Source organism: Patiria miniata, unplaced genomic scaffold (assembly GCF_015706575.1).
Source record: "Patiria miniata isolate m_02_andy unplaced genomic scaffold, ASM1570657v1 HiC_scaffold_22, whole genome shotgun sequence".
NCBI classification, from domain to species: domain Eukaryota; kingdom Metazoa; phylum Echinodermata; class Asteroidea; order Valvatida; family Asterinidae; genus Patiria; species Patiria miniata.
The window spans coordinates 4357422-4376775 of NW_024037061.1; the positions used below are offsets into that span (position 1 = coordinate 4357422).

Below are 19354 nucleotides of genomic sequence, written 5' to 3' on the forward strand. Positions count from 1 at the left end.
GCTTTTCTTTATATAAATGTCCTATCATTATCAAGGATGTTAGACTTATCATCAAATGTTTCTCTTAGTTCAACCTATTTCATTGAATATTCTATTGCGGAACTCACGACCCGGAAGTGAATGTTGGGCCCCTTGACTGTAGAGAGGGAAACCCGTTTGTCGGCCTTTTCGACTGCCATGTCAAGCTTTCACAAGGTACGTCGAGTCACTGCGCCAAAATGTGATGTTTCTACAAAATTCAGAAATGTATTTTAAAATTCTAAAGCTTTCATTTTAAGAAGGGACTTATACTGAATATATTTGGTCTATTTGTAGTTTGAAATGGTTAACAAATCGAATAAAAACGCTTCCAAAAAACGCTCTTTCAAGTTTCAGCACAGTTTTGTCCTAGACTGAGGCTGTGAGGGCGCCCTACATTAATGTATTTGGTCATGCGGGGTTTTATTTCATGTAGGGCCTAGGCCTAATTTGGTAATTGCTAGTCCAGTATTTTAATTTTAATTGAAACTTTAAAAGACGGGGGAAAATGTTGCAACCTGACCATGCTGACGCCACCTTTTTCATCTCAATTGAAAGTCATTCATTGCAACATTTTCCAGTAATAATATTGTTGATGTACCCTAACGTGGCGCGGCCCCTAACGTGGCGCACTTTGATTTTTCGCCTGTAGCGCCTACCTAGAGCAAAAGTTTGGTACAACTATAGAATGCAGGGCCACTTTACTCTACATCCGCGCCTCCGTACGGCTGCGTGGAGGCGTGGAACCGCAGTCGACCTACCTCTGAAAATCGATCGTGGAGTCGTGGAGCCGCAGAAAATTGCGCCCTCTATCGGTGCGCGTCTCTGCGACTCCGCGACTCCGCGCCTCCACCACTGAGAGACAGTGCCCCGTCGCCCTCCCCCCCCCCCTTCCTAATTTGCGCGCCCAATTAAAGCGACTCTGCGACTCCGCGACTCCGCGCCTCCGCGACTCCAGACAGTGCCCCGTCGCCCTCCCCCCTTCCTAATTGGCCCGCCCAATTAAAGTGACTCTGCGACTCCGCGCCTCCGCGACTCCAGACAGTGCCCTGTCGCCCTCCCCCCCCCTTCCTAATTGGCCCGCCCATTTAAAATGGATATGGTGCTTCGTTCTCAAAAAGATTCCGCCGAGAATTGCGCCCTCTATCGGTACGCGTCTCTGCGACTCCGCGACTCCGCGCCTCCGCCACTCCAGTGCCCCGCGTCTCCGCGATTCTGCGACTCCAAGACTCCGCGCCTCCGCCGCTCCAGACAGTGCCCCCAACACATTTACAAGCACGCCCTCCCTTCCGATCCTTCATGAGAAGCTTTGAAGACAAGTGCAGTGCATTCCTTCGCTGTACTTAGCACTTTTTTGCAGGTTTGCATATCTATTACTCCTATTCCATCCACGCCTCCAGGCAAAATAAAAAACCTTGCTTCGGCGTGGCCCTGCATTCTATAGTTGCTCCAAAAGTTTTAACTGAAATTTCACAGAAAGTGAAAAAAACTGAAATTTCATCAAGTTCTAAACAGTCCTGTTCATAAATAGTGAGTTTATTTACCCGTAATAAAGTTCATGAAGTTAGAAGGATTTTATTTTCAAGTGCAAAGTGAACCCTTTGATAATGCCCTGAAAAATAAGAAAATAATTTTCTGACAAACATCTGGCTGGGTATGTAAGTAGAGATAATAATTATTTATCAGAATTTATCAAGTTTACAGGAATTCTTAAGTGTTAATTTGGAATTTTCCAAGATTTATTCAAGTGCGCCACGTTAGGGAACACTCCACCAATTTGTGCCCAATTTCCGGACGCCACCGTTTTTGAATTTCGGATTAAATTTTATGAAACTGAAATTGTTCACAGAGGTTAAATAGCAAGCATTAATAAGGTAAAAGTACTCATGGTACTAGTATTTCAATGCATGAATTTGAGGTTTGTCAACAAAGAGGTTTGGCAACACTACACAAGGAAAGTTGGGTAAGCTTCGAAGTGCGCCACGTTAGGGAACACGACTATATATTGTTAGAAATAGAACTTTGCCAAATTTTGATTTTAAAGTTTACATTTTTATAATTAAGAAATTGTAGGCTAGTTATTTTGTTTAACATTTGTTTAACGCTAGAAGCACACTCACACTCAGTGTTCTCCAACATGTAGAACAAACCTGGCGCCCCGCCATGCTTTCTGCGGCGCCCGCCATGTTTAAGAAGTCCCCGCCAAGCTTTAAAATCCTGCCGCCAGCTTTAAATTTTTTGACTCTACAGTGTACATTTACAACTAAAAGAATTTAGAAACAAGAATGACCACTTCATTTTCGAATAAAATTGAATGACTTCCCGCTGAACCTAGTCTAAGTTTGCGATGCGCGCGGATCATAACTCACTTCACTATTCTCTATGATCGATGCAGTTTAGTCTGGTATCGACTATTCCGTTCTCCTCTATCATCATATTATTCGGGGATCGTCTGGTAACAAGATGTACCATTGTTCCATGCAAAATAATTCTACACGACCTACGTACCAGGCATGCAACTTTTCCTCGGACCAGCTGATTTCCTCGTTTTTCACTTCACACTTATGCCATTCAAAATTGAAAATCACTGTACAAAGTCTTGTAAAGATTGAAGTTTCCTCGTTTTTCCTTTCTTCCAAGTTGCATGCCTGACGTACATGTACTTGTACGTATACGTACACACGTGTACTGCTTGGACTGCAGGCCTGGCGACGTGCGTGTTACTGTTAAATACGTTTGCGGAATTTGCAGCGGGCATTGGCATCGTTTTTTAATAGTCTTTGACTAAAGGATGTTTTAAACCCTAGACTTCGGGGTTAAGGCTTACTTTTGTTGGATGTTGTATTCCATGAACTTCAGTTGTAGATAGCCTTATAATATAATAAAATGTTTCGTTTGCTTCCCAGTAAATTGCAGGGCTTGAAACGACGGCCACGACGGCCAGTGCCGTCGTTGCCTTCTCACTGGCCGAGGTGCCCCACAAAAAATCCCTGTCTTCGGCGGCCAGTTTTGCCTTGCCCCATTTTTACCTTGGCCGTCGTGCCCTTTTTGCAGAAACATCCATCAGCCTATTAAAACCACTATAATCCTTGATTTCAGTTGTTTTTCCACACATTGTCAATGTATTTCGATGTCATCCCAGCCCGATCGGGGTTGTCTTAAAATCTCGCTGAATCAATGACACGCGGCCGGCCGTGGCCAAACACCAGCGATTCCCCATGCACTGTACGTACTATTAGGTACGATGTACACACACTGACAACCGAATCCCCAGTTCCGGAGTGTGCCGATACTTCAAGTAGCGACAACCCCGCCGCAAAAATATATATCTGTATTAGTACACACACACACCAGCAGGAGTACGTACGGCAGATCTTACGTGCAGCCAACCGACTTTCTTTTTCTCAGTGCTTGCACGCGCGGTACACAATATAATACGCATTTCGTGTACGAGGCAAATGAGCTCGAGGGCAAAACACGCGTGCACATGGTGGTGTTCCAATCATGCATGCCGATTGTCAAAAGTTATAATTGGCGATCGTGTATGGGCCCGGTTCCCTAAGAGAACAAAATCCACTTTTAATTTATTTGACTTACCAAACTAGTTGGCGACATTAAGAACATACAGGTAGGTCATAAATAGAGGAAATTGTTTTGGGGAAAATGACGATGACGACGACAAAACGCAACATGAAAATGAAGATGACGATCGCACGGCACCGGCACCACCCATAAAATTGCGTACAAATACCGTAATTGTATCCCATTTTTTTTTTTTCAAAATTACAAAAAGGTGTCATTTGATCTGAAAGAAGTCTGCTTTAGGTTGAAAAGGTAATTTTTGAATGCTAAAAAAATCGGGGGAACTGGCCTGGAATCGCCTCAGATTGCACCACAGAGCATCTAGAATCCAAAATTTTCTCCGCGCTCGCAGGAGTCCCCGCCGACCCAGCGCCAACCTTTAATTTTCAAAGTTGGAGAACACTGCACACTCTTAATGAAAAGAAGTCCCCGCCTTTTTCAGTCGTCTATTTTTCATGTAATTTCCAGATTTGTTTGCACATGTTTGCGTATCTAAATTCCAACATCGAAAAAGATCAAGCGCATGCTGGATCGTGTCTGCTGTTAGTCACGTAGACTTGAGTCAAGGTGCACATTGGTCCCATAAATTGTTGCCTGTCATTCAGTTTTCATGGTTTTGGTCAAAAGTGCGCCCGCATACATGCACTTTTGACCAAAACTGAATGAACAGGCAACAGCCGTACCAATGCACATTGTCAAAATTTGATGCAAGCTAGTGAGGGCGCGATTATCACAACCCATGACGTCATGCAACACGACGCTTTCATGAACAATGGCTGCAAAAGTCGTCTGAATTCAACTCGAAATTACAAGATAACTAGACCTCTGAAGGTGCCGAATTTCACGTTTTGTTGATATTAAGCAGTTGTAGACGGCATTGTGTGAGTATTAAGTGACAAAATAATTGCGATTTCAAATTGCTGTTCGGCTCCCCTAGCAACAGACTTTCCGCGCTCAGACCACAGGTGGGACGTGTGACGGTTAATACGGAGGTAGTCCAGTATTACCGTCACATTTATGGGACTAGGTGCACATGTGGTAATCAGGACACGAAGCGGAGCCAACAAAGTGGAGCAGAGCACGCACAGAGCCAACGAGCTCTGCCACGCGGATGGTCTTCTTTCAAGAATTCGTCTATGTTGATCATTAGATTAGGTTATATCGTCCATTTGTTTGAAAATAAAATTTTGGTGTTCTTTATTGTTGTCTTTGCAGACCTTGATTATCGACGGGAGGGGTCACCTCCAGGGCCGCTTGGCCTCGTTGGTGGCCAAGAACCTGCTCCAAGGTAAACTCCGAATGCCCGTAGGGTAAAACTAGACACAATCCCTGCTTTGACACAACGGAAAATCAATTGAGTATCAATTTTGGAGAATTCACATGGAATTAAAACAACGCATTTGCAGCGTATGTTTGGTTGCTGGCCATGATTTCACCCTCTCATAATTCATATTCTTTAAGTAAGCATTTTTTGATGATGGTAAAAATTGTATGCACTAAGCATGCTCATAGATAAAGTGTAGTCAAGTTGTTCAGTAAATTGAAGCAATAAAGAATGACGACGTAGTTCACCGTGTCTAGTTTTACTGTAGGATTGATTGTGAAATATATCTGATTGATCTGTCTGTGATGATAAAGTGTCCACGCTTTGTCGAGTTACTCAACAATGAGATCGATACCACATTCTAAACTATCTGAGACAGAAAACTTGTATGCTGATTCATATAAGTAATATTTGCATGGAAAATACTTTTTATGCTGCTTCATCTGCTACTGTGGAGTGGAGTGTCATGGCCTAGCGGTTAAGAGCATTGGACTTATGCTCTGGTGTTTCAGAGGCAACAGTGGTGTGGGTTCGAGCCCGGGCCCGGACACTTGTGCCCTTAAGCAAGGCACTTAACCATTATTGCTTCGTCCTTCGGATGGGACGTTAAGCCGGAGGTCCCGTGTGTAAAGGCCTAACGCACGTAAAAGAACCCAGTAACACTTATCGCTAAGAGAAGGGGTTTGCCCCGGTGTTTCTGGCCTCCTAGTTATACTCCCTCGTGGAAGTCTTTAGGAGAAGAACCAACCAAGTACCAAGTACTGTTCAGAATTGTTGCTGTATTGCGAATCCACCCTTTGGAGTGTTGCCAGTTCATTTTTGTGATGACATTCCAGCTATTTTCTGTATTACAAAAATCTTTACAATTATGCGGATAAAATTGAAAGTGTGGACAGGGCTTGTCAAATGCGATGTTGTGTTCCTTGTTGAGCAAAGGTTTTTAATGTTTACCCCCAACCAGGTCAAAAGATTGTGGTGGTGCGATGTGAAGACATCAACATCTCTGGCAGTTTCTACCGAAACAAGCGTAAGTTCATCCAATGACATTTAAAAGCTGTTGAATTGTGTGGTTTTCTGCATGAAGTTGCACTGTTCAAGAAACTTAAACAGTAATCTTGTAATCTGTCTATGATGATACAGTGATCCCACATTTCTTCGAGCAACTCAGCTGTGAGATCATACCTCACATGTACCACCATCTGAGACAGAAAATATACAGTCCCTTAATTTATAGATTCAAGGACAGTAAACTCCGGCTAAATTGATATCGTACAACTCGTCAAATCGCTCAAGTCGGCCGTCTGATTAAAGTCCCGATTGTCCGTAATGCATTTCCATTAAATTTTTTTATTTCTAAGTCGGCTTTTATAAGTCGCCATTTCGCTCAAGTCGTCGTGTTACTCTCGGTCCCCTTTCCATAAAAAGCATTACAAAATCCTTTGTGTAAGTCGGCATTCAACAAATCACGGATTGGCATCGACTTCCTGTACTGCGGTTGGCAAAGTGTCCAGTGAAAAGTGGTTTCGCACGGCCCGTGATCGCTGCATGCATTGGTGTCGAAAAAGAGTGTCCTACTAGATACTGCACACATCGCATATGCATCGTGAGCATATCAATACCAGTACCCCCTCTAGGCTGTGCGCATGCGCTCTGTCCATTTTGGGGGTCGTCTTATTGAATGACTACTGCTGCAGTCAATGCGTGCGTGGTATATAGCGGACCACGCACGCATTTAATTCGTTACTGTGCATGTACATCGTGGTCTCCACTATCAGTACCCCAATCGTGATGATACAATTCGAGGATTAATTTGCTGGATTCAACTCTAGCATTAAGGAGATAATCCAGGGTAAATCGAAGCCAATTAGTGCAATGAATCATGTGTGCAAAAGACCATTCATGTAAGTTGGCAAAAAGACAACTTACAAAAAGATATCGGCATTCGCTTAAGTCGTCACCAATTCTGGGGTCCTGCGAGTGCCGGTTTAGCTGGAGTATACTGTATACAGTCCTTTAATTTATAGATTCAAGTATCTGCATGGCACACGTAATTCTAAGTAACAAAATTGATTGATTTTGTTTTTGCAGTGAAGTACTTGCAGTTCTTGCGCAAGAGGACCAACACCAAGCCTAGCCGAGGTCCTTACCATCTCAGATCACCCAGCCGTATCTTCTGGAGAGTCATCCGAGGTAAGAACTGCAGCAACAATTTGACTCCTTGTTTGTCCTCTTCGTCCTCTCTTCTGGATTTGTTCATAAGCCCTGCACATATTTAGCAGCAAGATAGCAATGACTTAATCCTATCCATCCTCCAACATCCAAAATCAACAAGGCTGGTTTTTTTTAGGATTTTGGAAGATCGGGACTGTTTGTCTCACTAGTGCCGTTAATTTTGACAGATGCATTGTGTTGAGGTCTTAAGCTGTACCCTGCATTGTTTATTTTCAGCTATGCAGAATTGAGACCTACATTTTACTGAATATCGTCCCCACTGCCTCAGTATATTACAGTGATTGTTGGAGGAATTTGAAGGATTGAGGCTATGGTCCTCCCTCCACTGAACAAATTCAAGAAGTTAATGTATGATTTTTGAGGATAGAGGCTGTATGCAATTTTCACATGGAGGCAGTTGGAGGATTTTTGTAGGATTGAGGATGGATCCTAGCAAAAGGGGCCTAGGGGGATGGGGTTAAGTATTTATCTGCTGTTTGCAATCTGTCTATGATGATACAGTGATCCCACAGTTCTTTGAGCTGCTTAGCCGTGAGATCAAACCTCACATGTACCACCATCTGAGACAGAAAATTTGCCGTCCTCTTAAGTTCCTGGACACTTTTAAGCTGCCTAATATTTAGCACACAAAAAAACCGATCGTCTTATTGTACAAAGTCACAGATTGTAAAAGTGGAACCAATTATTTCTACAAGACCCATACACCTGTTAATCCACTTGACGTACCCGTTAATCCCTTAGGTATGTTGCCCCACAAGCGTGCCCGAGGCAAGGGGGCCCTGAACAGACTGAAGGTGTTTGAAGGCGTGCCCCCTCCTTACGACAAGGTATGCTTTGCTGGCACTGTCGGCACAGAATGGTGATCAAAAGCCCAGAATGTGGTGGTCAACACCGCCCTTGAAATTGGGCCAAAGTTAAATGGGTTGGAAATGTTTTCACTAATACACATACATGAATCAGTGGTGAACTTCTAAACATGCTAAATGATGAATTGCATTCAAACTGTTTACTGCCAAAGAAGTGTGCATTTGTGCTGCCGATGATGTTGACTATATACACTTAACCTACATTGTTTGATGTTCGGTGAGAAGAATAACCAATTCTGAGGCACCACCTATGCACATGTTCCATATCAAACCTGACATATGATCCATATTTCTATTTTGTGGGGGTTCAGTTGAAGAAGACAATCGTCTGTTTTTCGAAATTTGGTGTTTTTTTGGTGAAAATGAATAAATGTATCAATGTCTACCACCTGGTAAGGCTACATTTTCGAAAAATTGATTAAAATCTTCATTAACCTAATTAACGAATGGGCGAATTTGCCAAAAGTGCCGTTTTGCGTTTTCACGAAGGGGCGAATTTCCGCACTCTATGTATCAATACATTTTCAGTAAATAAATACATTGGCGTGTATATCACGAAAGGGCGAATTTCATGCGCGTGAAATAAACGTTTTCACGAAGGGGCGAATTTTAAGGCGCATGCGCAGTGGGGCAGAATCTGCATGTACTGTACAAAAAATGCATTGACTCAGACCGCAGAAGGGCGAAATCTGCGCGTAGTCACTTTAGCGTTTTCACTAGGGGTGAATTTTTTAATTGGTCTTTTTTTTGCGTTTTCACGTACAGCCACTTCTCTTAATTGATTAATTCTGCAAAACTAATCGCCTATTTTTCTTAAAGTTATGCATCCTTAAGTTTCAAATTGTCAAATGAAAAAAGGACCAACTTAAAATGTGATTATCTCGAATGTTCGTTCAGACAGTGAAATACTAAATTCGCCTCTTCGTGAAAACGGTGACGAAATAGACACTAGACCCGTCTCAAATGATGTCACTGCCTACAGATTGTCACGTGCATTGGCATTTTGGGTGTCCCATTGTCATGACTTGCATCGGCTGTGCCGTATTTCGAAGGAATTTCAAGCAACACGGTTGTGTGTATGGAACAATAATTTGCCTACTGTGCGTACACGTACCTGATGGCGTTGAATACGCAGTTGTAATTAGCCTACCAAGATGGCTGTCTATGAGAGGGATCTGTTGGAAACGGACAAGAATCATTTCTCTAACCAATTTTAGGTGGAGCTGGGTATCCTCAACCCTAACCCTACTAAATGCAACAGAAAGCAACAAAGGTGAAAAGTTGTCGCATACTGTTGCATTTAGCAGCAGTAACCCTACTAAATTCAACAGAAAGCAACAAAGGTGAAAAGTTGTTGCACACTGTTGCATTTAGCAGCAGTAACCCTACTAAATTCAACAGAAAGCAACAAAGGTGAAAAGTTGTTGCATACTGTTGCATTTTAGCAGCCAACTCGACTTCCTGTGCTTTGTTGCATCTTGTTGCATTTAGCAAGGTAACTGCTCATAGTGCCAAGGCTGATATATTCAGAATCCACTGTTCCATTTGGTTGCATTTAGCAGGGTAACTGCTGGGTGCCAAGGCTGGTATGCACTGGTTTCCCTAACCATGCTGAATGCAACAGAAAGCAACACAGGTGAAAAGTTGTTGCATACTGTTGCATTTAGCAGTCAACTCGACTTCCCGTGCTTTGTTGCATCTTGTTGCATTTAGCATGGTTACTGCTCATAGTGCCAAAGGCAATTACAACACAGCCCACAGTTGCCCCAAGAATACCCGATTGGGGTTAGGGTAAAGTCACTTTCAGAAATATGCTTCATCAAGAAAAATGCAATTTTACAGTGGATTTACTTGAGTGATAACACTCGTCGTTGTTCCTCTTGCAGAAGAAGCGCTTTGTTGCTCCCCCTGCCCTGCGATCTGTGCGTCTCAAGCAGAACAGAGATGTAAGTTACCGACTGACTTGTCATTGTTCCTTCTAAACCGTCTAGATTGAATCTCAAGTCATATCTTCACTTTAATTTTTAGATTTGAAGGTCAAGTTCTTGATTCAATCAAAATTTTTCCAAAAACTTGGTGGAAAATGTTTAGATTTACTTTTTAAGGATTGGAACCCACAACCCCATGCTCAATATGATCCTGTAATCATTTGAACCAGCCAGCTAAAACCGACAAACTCAGTGGAAGAGTGGTTAAGAGGTCTTCACAATTAAAGAAGAGGTTGTGGGTTCGAATCCCATCAGTGTTAAAGCTATAGTCCATCATTTGCAGCTATCCGAAAAGTAACTGGCGTAATTATTGTTGAAAAACATACTTGGTTGAAAGATAGTAAGTGGACTAAACTCCCTGTGAAATTATTCTTTCTGGCAAGCTGTCATTTTGAAGTAATCAACGAAAGAAGGCCTTTCCAACAGTGCGTCTTAAGACGAACCGTAGGAAATTTAAATTAGTAGTTCGGTTTGTTATTCGGCGAAGCGCGCGAAAGCATTGGCATGACGCACATGCGCGCGCGTTTGCTATAATTCGTCGGATCAGTGCGCGACATCGCGTATAGCTGCAATTCAAAACAATTCAAAACATGATTCAGCAACTTTTGATTTGAAATTGAGATCCTAGAATGCTGTTTTTCTCGGAATATTCAGCTGAAGCTGAGCTAAAACTTCATCAGGTTGTTCAGTATCCTTCATTAGATTTTGAACACTTTTGTTGCTTCAAACGAACAAAATGCACAAATTACAAATGATGGACTATATCTTTAACGTGTGGTGTTTTTTGCTCACTATTAAAAGCAGTAGAACATATGGTGCTTGCAACTTAAATGGTTATATACAACATTTTCAAATGTCCATGAACAAACCTACCAAATTATTATGAAATACCTTACTTGACTTTAAGTAAACAATAGTCTCAATCGTCCTGTGAAATCATGGCACCTTTTTAACATTGAGGCAGTTGGAGGATTTTTTTTGTAGGATTGAGGATGGATCCTAGCAAAAGGGGCCTAAGCAGTTGGGGTTAATTATTTATCTGCGTTTTTGTCAATTGTCTGTGATGATGCAGTGATCCCACAGTTCTTTGAGCTGCTTAGCCGTGAGATCAAACCTCACATGTACCACCATCTGAGACACAAAACGGCAAAAACAAATGTATATATATCTTTAGTCCCACGAACCGGGGCGCTAGAACTCCTTTTTTGACATTTGGGATGTTGGTCTGTCGTACTAGCGTCCCACTTAGGAAGTGTTGTCAATGTTACAATTTCAAAGTTCACCACAAAAATCACGCAAAATACTTGACAAAAATACCTTTGAAAGCACCTACTGGCATCTCCGCATGTCAAAGACAAAGTAATGGGGCTTCAGTGATACTCAGGATTATTTTTGGGGTTGCAAATCCGTGAAATTCAACCACTATAGCACAGACATCATACAGCGATCATTCAATAACGTTATGGCTGTGATCTACTAACGCATGTCTATGGTAGTATGGACGTACACCATGTACATACAAACACGTACGTGAAGCAGGGGCCGGGACACGACCGTGACCTGTGTCAAAAAACAAACTCCGCATGTAGATCAGGGGATGCACCTACGACTGTACTCTTGTACCGCTCTAAATGGTATTTTTGTCAAGTAATTTGCGTGTTTTTTGTGGTGAACTTTGAAATTGTAACATTGACAATACTTCCTTAGTGGGACGCTAGTACGACAGACCAACACCCTAATTGTCAAAAAAGGAGTTCTAGCACCCCAGTTAGTGAGACTAATATACCTTTTAAGTTTGTAATTAGAAAAGCCAACTATTTAAACAAAAGGCATATTTTGGAACTGATTTGAAGGCGAAATAAGCAGAGCAAAATGTCTCTTTTTTCTGTGTCGTTGACAGTTCTGCAATCTGGGTCGCCTGGCTCATGAGGTGGGCTGGAAGTACAAGGACATCATTGAGAGTCTGGAAGAGAAACGCAAGGCTCGCTCCTGGGAACGTTGGAAGGTCAAGAGAAGTGCGCTGGTAAGACAACAAATGCAGAATTTGGAATCACAATTATAGAAAACTCAGAACCACACACACTCACAAGAGAGATTTATTCACATGGTGCTGCCGCAAACTTTTCTTGTCTTAGTATCTTTCCACCATGCAAACCTTCAAATCTCATCTGGAAATAAAGTTGCATTCTCCATGCTATTTTTGAGTTTCATCCCGAAAAATCAATTCCCTTTCTAAATTGTTAATTTTTCTTGCACTACAAAAGTTAATCATTTTTTTGTTGTTGAGACATCGACTGAAACAAATTGGCCAGTGTTAAGTTATTGAATCATTACTTTACAATTATTTCGAATTATTTGCTGACAGACAATATTTCCGTTCTCGCGGGGTAGGCTGGTTCCTGCCCTAAAATCAGTATCGATAATGTACGGACCGGGAGCCAGTCTGCTCACAAAGCAGATCTGGGGTTTTTTTTTCAGAGGGTTGCAGACATCCAAAATGGAAAAAGAAGTGGTTGTTGAAGAACACAGAGAGCGCAACTTTAAAACTGTGAATACCAATAGATGAGATGACCTCTAAATGAGATGTTCTCTCTGAATGTAAAGTTGATTTTTAAAAAAGTTCATTGACTTGGTTCTTTTGTTCCACTTTTAATTAAATTCTCTGAGAAATCTGCATTTAGTTTCCCCGGTCAGAGCCAGAGAGTTGGGACTCAAATCATAGAAATGTGTATTTTTACACTTGTGCACAGAACAACTTCTGAGGGACTAGTAGTAGGCATGAATCTTGACCGGTAGACGGAAGGCTCAATCACAGTTATTCGAGTCTGGACAGTGTTTCAGTTTTGTGAACAGAGCATGATTTCTGAATTTCTACACTCAACACGTACATGGAGAGTTCTTAGGCAACAGTGCCAACTGTTTTCTTTCTAAGAAGTGTGCATTTGTGCTGCCAATGATGTTGACGATTCACTTAACCTACATTGTTTGATGTTCAGTGAGAAGACTAGTCAATTCTGAGGCACCACCTTTGCACACAGGTTCCAAATGTCTATTTTGTGGGGTAAAATAATTTGAACTTATGTGATGCGACGGAACGCTTAACCCAAACAGTCCACCTATGTTAAGTTACGATGTAGTGTGCACGTCTGGATCATCTAGTTGTATTGTGATTCATTGTCACGTTGTTGAGTGACGCAAGCCTGGTTATGCTTATTCTGTGCTCAGATGCTGCTTGTGACCTGAGCACGAAAATGCCGATTGTTCTGTCGCAGGGGAAAGCGAATCGCAGGTCCAACTGCGGGCAGATTCAGGAGTCTGAACATTTATTGCAAAGATTAATTCGGGCGATTCGCAATGCAGTGCGCCACCAAGAGTTTGCCATGGATAGTCCATTTTTTCAAGTTTACTGTCGACAAAACATGGCCCATTTGAATGAGTGTCAGTGGACAACTTGAGCTAATTTGTGGTAGATTGGGGCATAGCGTTCTCTGACACCTTACAAAAAACAAGGTATTGATAAAGAGCAAAGAAAAGGGCAAACAGATACTCGAATCATACGCTTACGAAACGACTGACCGGAAAAACGAACAATTTCAAATGTCCCGTGCTGTGAATTTGTCGACCATCTCCCACAATGCACTGGGAAAATGAACTCTCCGTGGCAAACTCTTGGTGGCGCACGGCATTGTGAATCGCCTGAATTGACAGGATTGACCTCCGATGTAACCTAAAAGCTGTCAAGATTTGAATTTGTTTATAATGGGCAAACATTTAATGTTCAAAAAAATATGGAGATTTCCGATTAATTCCCCAAATCACATTATATTAACAAAACCTGTTTTGTCTTCTCTGCAGTCACTTCGTCGCAAAGCAGCCCGGAATGTGAAGACCAAGGTGGCCCCCTACCAGAAGATCATCCGTCAGTATGGCTACAGATAAACAACCAACAAGTCGACATATTCAACCCACGTCCCTACACTATTAGTGGAAGTCGTCTTAAGTCAAAAATTACTCCCAAGATTAAATCTTGTGTTTGAAAGTTGCATAAGGCAGTCATCAGGATTCTCAATTGTTTTTTGGTTTTCGAAAAAGCTGATAATACATTAAAGATATCGGAAGAAAAATGTAATACGTCGTTGTTTTGTTTTATTTGTTGTGTCTGGATAAATTAACTGTGTGGTATGTATTATACAAGTAATGAATGTTTATGAGTGCAATGGTAAGAATATCATGAGGTGACAGATGGAATGGTCCATTCTTTGCGGAGTGAAATGGAATATTCCATCTGTCACCAAGTTTATTATTTTCCATTGCATGAATTTGAGGATTCATTATTTTGTTTTATGCAATGTCTGAATTAATTCTGGTCATCTGATTGGTAATTAGCGTGACCACAATGGAACTTTGTTTTTGCGGGGCCATAGGTTGGGACGAATACAGTTTTGTAAGTTGATGATACATGATCAATGACCAACCAAACAGATGACGGGTATTTATTTTGGTGGTGTATCAAACCGAGTAAAGAATGGTTCAGTCTTGAGTGTATGCAGAGATGAAGTGAAATAGTCGAAATCATGTACATCCATGGACAAATTCACCTGGGTTGAAATAAATTCACAGTGCATTGTGTAGACTTCTTCCATAAGCCATGCTGAATGTTCAAAAACCATCAAAACTCAAGGGACTAAAAGAAAACTCACAGGATTCATTGCATGATTCAATTTTGCACAATTTTAATTTACACATGGTAATTTAATATAGGAGAAATATGGTCTAAAATGTTCAAGCTTTTATGCAACAAATTTTAATCGTAGTCTCGGTCCAAGACTTATTTTTTTGTATTCCCTTTACAGCTGGTCGATGACAAGCCAGGTTTCTCAACAAAATTAATCAAATCCATTTTTGGCAAGATTGGCAGCGCTACCCAGGAAAATTCTGAGCGTACTTCACGCGCGCTGTATTCAAGCTGATGCATGCGTGTGAGGCATGCTGGGAATTTCCTGGGTAGCACTGCCAATATTGCCAAGACTGGATTTGATCCATCTGGTAGAGACCTCCACCGCCGCCGCAACTTTAAACCCGCAGCAGGGAGTAAAAAGTCTTTACCAAGACTACATTAGCTGATCATCCCCACTAAAATAATTATATACATGTATATGGCTTTTTTTCAAATACTGGCCCCAATTGACCATTGCACTTGTTTGCAATCGATTACAAACCTATGAACGGGTACGAGCCAGCTAGACTGGTTCCCTGACCTTACAATTCCCCAATGTATGAGTCAGGGAACCAGACTACAGGAAAATGATCGTTTTTCTTGGTTTTTATAGCATTTTCGAACCCCAAACCTCAAAAAAGTCAGTGTAACTATATTTGCTATATATTTCCAACCCCCCAATTCCATCCATTTCTAAAAATTACAGCAAAAGCAAATGATGTATATTCCCTTTAAGTTGAATGTTATATAAAAGGATGTGACGTTTACACATCTAAACAAAAGCTAAATCCATTTACAAATTTTCCCAAACGACCAACGAAAATTGTTGATTTTCATGTCAATGATGCCCGCCCGTCTGTAGACATAATGGGCATGTGCTAAATGGCTGAACGCTGAAATGGATCTCAAAATATAAGCTAAAACTTTTACAAAATTAACACTAAGTCACATCTTTAGTTCTATTTAATTACATGCATTGCAAAACAAAAACCCACCCCGAAACACACCTTATAGAAATCCAATCTGGGAGAGGTGGAACCCCAAATATACACTGCAATTAAAAGCTTACATTCCACCAACCACAGGGATTCTGTAATTTGACATATATACATGTAAAGGGAAAACTGATCCCAAAATGTAATGTTGGCATACCACAGTTTCTTTCACAGATTTTTATCACGTTTTGTACAAATGCATAAGCGTAGCCTGCGGGGGGAGGGGGGTATTTACCACCCCCCCCCCCCAATATTTTGTAAAGACTGCCTTTTTCCATTCAAATGCCCTTTTTTCAACGGGCTTACCCCCAATAATTTGTAACGGGTAATTTGTAAATATTATTTTCTGAACAAGTGCCCTTTTCCAAAAAGAAGTGGTGCCCTTTTTTGTGGCCTCTGCCTTTTCATAATTTCGCACATGTATCACCCTGAAAAAGCACCATACATGTACATGTATTGGCCCTTTGTGTGCTTAATTGTCGGTTTTGAACAGCGCCCCCATCGACAGATGGTACCAGCCCAGCCCCCCCCCCCCCCCCAAGAAATTTTAAATTTTTGGAAATATTTTCATGAGACTGTTTCAATTTGATCCAGCGAGAAAATGGATGGTACAGACCATAAAAGTTATTTTATTTTTCTCCCTTAGATTACTATATTTCTCCTCTCAAGATCCAATTGATATTCAATTATGAAACCATTTAAGAAACACCAATATTATCACTTTTAGTTTGACTTTACACATGCAGCATTACAAAGAGAATGAAAATATTTGGGGAACCTTCTACAACATTATGTTAATGATGACAAATGTTCTTGTGACGTGGCAATGACCATGGGTTAACACTCTTTTAATCGCACAAACACAAAATATCATATGATGAGCTGTGCCATAGCTGCCGGACCTAGTTTAAATGACCCATATCCTGACCCAACCGTTTTCAGCAACGGATAAGAGGTCAGACGTCCAGAATAAAACAGATCCACCATTATCACGTATCAAAAGTACCCTTGGCATCTAGGACTCGGGGATGTCCCCTTTTATCAAGAGTACTACCAATCCGAAGAGTCCGTGTTCAGTTTGGTTTTATCTAGTCAGTTTTCACGTATTTTAAAACTTCCGAAGGATCTTAACACAGAACACATCTGCTACAGCGAGACAACCCCCCGGGGTAAACACAATGCCGAAGGGGTGGTCCAGTCCACGAACCACACACCCCTGGTACACCCCGTAGGAATCGTAATGGTGCACCTCAGAGCTTGCTGTTTTGTCACTTTGAGTAGAAACGTAGATTTCGCCAGCCTCATCACAGCATACACCACAGGGGTGCAATCGTACGCTATTGCCATTGACAGTATCGGTACTGAATACTTCATTGCCCTCGAAATCTACGCACAGCAGTTTACTGTGCGTGTTGTTTGTGAAGATGATTTTGTCTTTGCTCATCGCGACAAATGCATCCACCATTTCATTGAAAATGGTTGTAATCAGAGAGCCATCTAACTTGTGGAGAGATATTGCCTTTCTCCCCTGTCTACTACGGCTACCTTGTTCTTGTCAGCACAGATGCCAACAAGTTGACTTGCCAATCGCCCCTCGGTGTCTTCCTGCGACGGTGTGAACTGACGAATCATTTGTAGGTCACCGCTTAACACCTTCACTTGGTTTGTATCTGTAACCCAAAGTAGGTCATCACAGGTCACTGTAACTCCGAATGGTTTTTCCAGTCGTTTATCTCCAACTTTGACCGGTGAGGTTACTATTTGTTCTCCAGCTGAGGTCAACATTGTTACCTCTTTTTTGTCTAAATCTGTAACTGCAAATTTCCCATCGCCCATGCAAGCTACATCAGTTGCCATTGTAAAGTTACACATGATTTCTTTTGTCGACTGCCATTTCTCTTCAAGAAGTATCTCGCCGAGATCTGTTTCCCCTACGATGTCATGACATTTGACCCCAATGAATGACATGCCACGATCAACACTGTATGCATCTTCATTCCGGAGTTTCCAGTAATCTAAGTTGTGCATCACCTTTGGCTTTAGTTCCAACATCTCGAAGTCGTCAGCTTGATACATTAGATTGTTGATAGACGCAACGACACGTTCTGCCCTGTTCATCTTGTCACGGTTGCTTTTGAGTTCTTCCTCAAACTTTTGATTTCGCTCTTGACCGATGTTTGCCACTTTTTCTCTAAGATGACGGGACTTGAGTCTGATTTTGGCAACTTCTTGTTCTTCTTTGTCAGAAACGTCCTGGCAAGTCTGAGCCACCATGATACTTAATCGACATTTTGAGTTCTCAAGCGACTTCTCCTTGGCTTTGAGTTCCTTGATGTCTCGTTCAACAACCTTCAAACCCTCCTCGACATCGTGACGAAATGAACGTACGACGCAAGAAATGTCCGTGTATTCATGTTCAGCTGTTCGGTGATCAATCGCAGCGCATCTTGCACAGATCATCATCTCGCAAGTTTTACAGTAAAAACACAATTCATAACTAACATGGATCCGGCAATTGGGTACGATACCATCACTTTCCGTGGGCCTGATGATTCCTTTTCGGTTCAGATCTTCGACTGTGACGATCCGGTGATATTTGGTGCGCTTGGATCGGCGATGAGCGTCATGGCAAATCTTGCAGATATTTTCATCACAATCTTGACATCGTGCGAATGCTTCCAGGCCTTCCTCACAATCTTCGCACCTTGAAGTGGGCGCTGATGTGCCTCCAAGTAACAGCTCTTGCTTATTGAATTCATCTACAAGGGAGCTCAAAACGAAGCTATTCATCAGACCTTGCAGACCTGTGTCTGGAATGGCCGTCACCTGCCTGCAAACCGGGCAAGATATCCCGTCAGTCTTTGTTTTTTGTCTGTTGAGAAGCTCGTCAAGGCAGCCAAGGCAGAAGCTATGCAAGCAGTCCAGTATTTTAGGATTGGCGAATCGACAACAGCAAATCGGGCACTCCAGATGGTCCCGGCTGATTTGACCCAGCGTGTTTCTGGTTGCAGCCTCTGCCATGGTTTAGATGTATCTGGGGAGGGGAGATATAATATTATTGTACCATTTATTGTTACACTACGTGGACAACACAATAAGGCTTCAGAGTTTTTTTAATTTTTTATAACGGATCGTGTTTTTTACAATGTCGGAATTTTGTAATAAGGTGGGACATCAAATAAATTTATAAACGCAGTGTATAGTCATTTGTGACATCCGTGCATTACGGAAATAATAGCCGTTGATTAATAGGGACGGATCTGCCGGGCGGTATGGGTAGAGAGTACCGTAGTACGCATCACCAGGCGCGGTTCTAGAGCCAATATATTGGGGTGGGGGGGTGGGGAGGGGGGCTAGCAAGGTGAATCCAGATTTTTTCCAGGGAAGCGTGCTGAAATGTAGACTGGTTATTTTCTCCGGACACTTAGGCCTCTGAAAATCAATACGTGGTGGGGGGGGGGGGGGGGGGGGGGGGGGGCGGTTCGTGTCATACATAGGAGCGTTCGCCCGTACCCCCGCCCTGCAAACAGGACGCTGGGAAGGGCTGACGAATCAACGCTCTGATCGGATAGATTTTGCGTGACCTGTGACTGGCAGGGCGTCACGGCCGCGACCCTGCAAGGTTTGAAACG

The 19354-nt window shown here is 42.2% G+C and overlaps 1 protein-coding gene, 6 non-coding genes and 1 pseudogene across 7 annotated transcripts; 7 read left to right on the top strand and 1 right to left on the bottom strand.

Annotated features, from left to right (window-relative positions):
* Positions 1-64: 64 nt before the first annotated feature.
* On the top strand, positions 65-14139 carry LOC119730465 (60S ribosomal protein L13a-like). Its single transcript, XM_038203381.1, has 8 exons — positions 65-195; positions 4816-4888; positions 5886-5951; positions 7013-7114; positions 7898-7983; positions 9909-9968; positions 11911-12033; positions 13866-14139. Exons 1-8 carry the CDS (start codon positions 121-123, stop codon positions 13947-13949), a joined length of 669 nt encoding a protein of 222 aa, XP_038059309.1. The 5' UTR covers positions 65-120; the 3' UTR covers positions 13950-14139.
* Positions 5220-5304, top strand: LOC119730993. Its single transcript, XR_005271416.1, has one exon. It is a non-coding gene; the product is annotated as a small nucleolar RNA Z195/SNORD33/SNORD32 family (small nucleolar RNA).
* On the top strand, positions 6046-6133 carry LOC119730991. The gene has a single exon (XR_005271414.1). It is a non-coding gene; the product is annotated as a small nucleolar RNA Z195/SNORD33/SNORD32 family (small nucleolar RNA).
* LOC119730990 lies at positions 7639-7726 on the top strand. Its single transcript, XR_005271413.1, has one exon. It is a non-coding gene; the product is annotated as a small nucleolar RNA Z195/SNORD33/SNORD32 family (small nucleolar RNA).
* LOC119730995 lies at positions 8188-8269 on the top strand. The gene has a single exon (XR_005271418.1). It is a non-coding gene; the product is annotated as a small nucleolar RNA SNORD34 (small nucleolar RNA).
* On the top strand, positions 11064-11151 carry LOC119730992. The gene has a single exon (XR_005271415.1). It is a non-coding gene; the product is annotated as a small nucleolar RNA Z195/SNORD33/SNORD32 family (small nucleolar RNA).
* On the top strand, positions 12956-13035 carry LOC119730994. Its single transcript, XR_005271417.1, has one exon. It is a non-coding gene; the product is annotated as a small nucleolar RNA SNORD34 (small nucleolar RNA).
* A 2541-nt stretch (positions 14140-16680) lies between the features above and the next one.
* Positions 16681-18745, bottom strand: LOC119730466 (annotated as a pseudogene).
* Between the last annotated feature and the right edge of the window lie 609 nt (positions 18746-19354).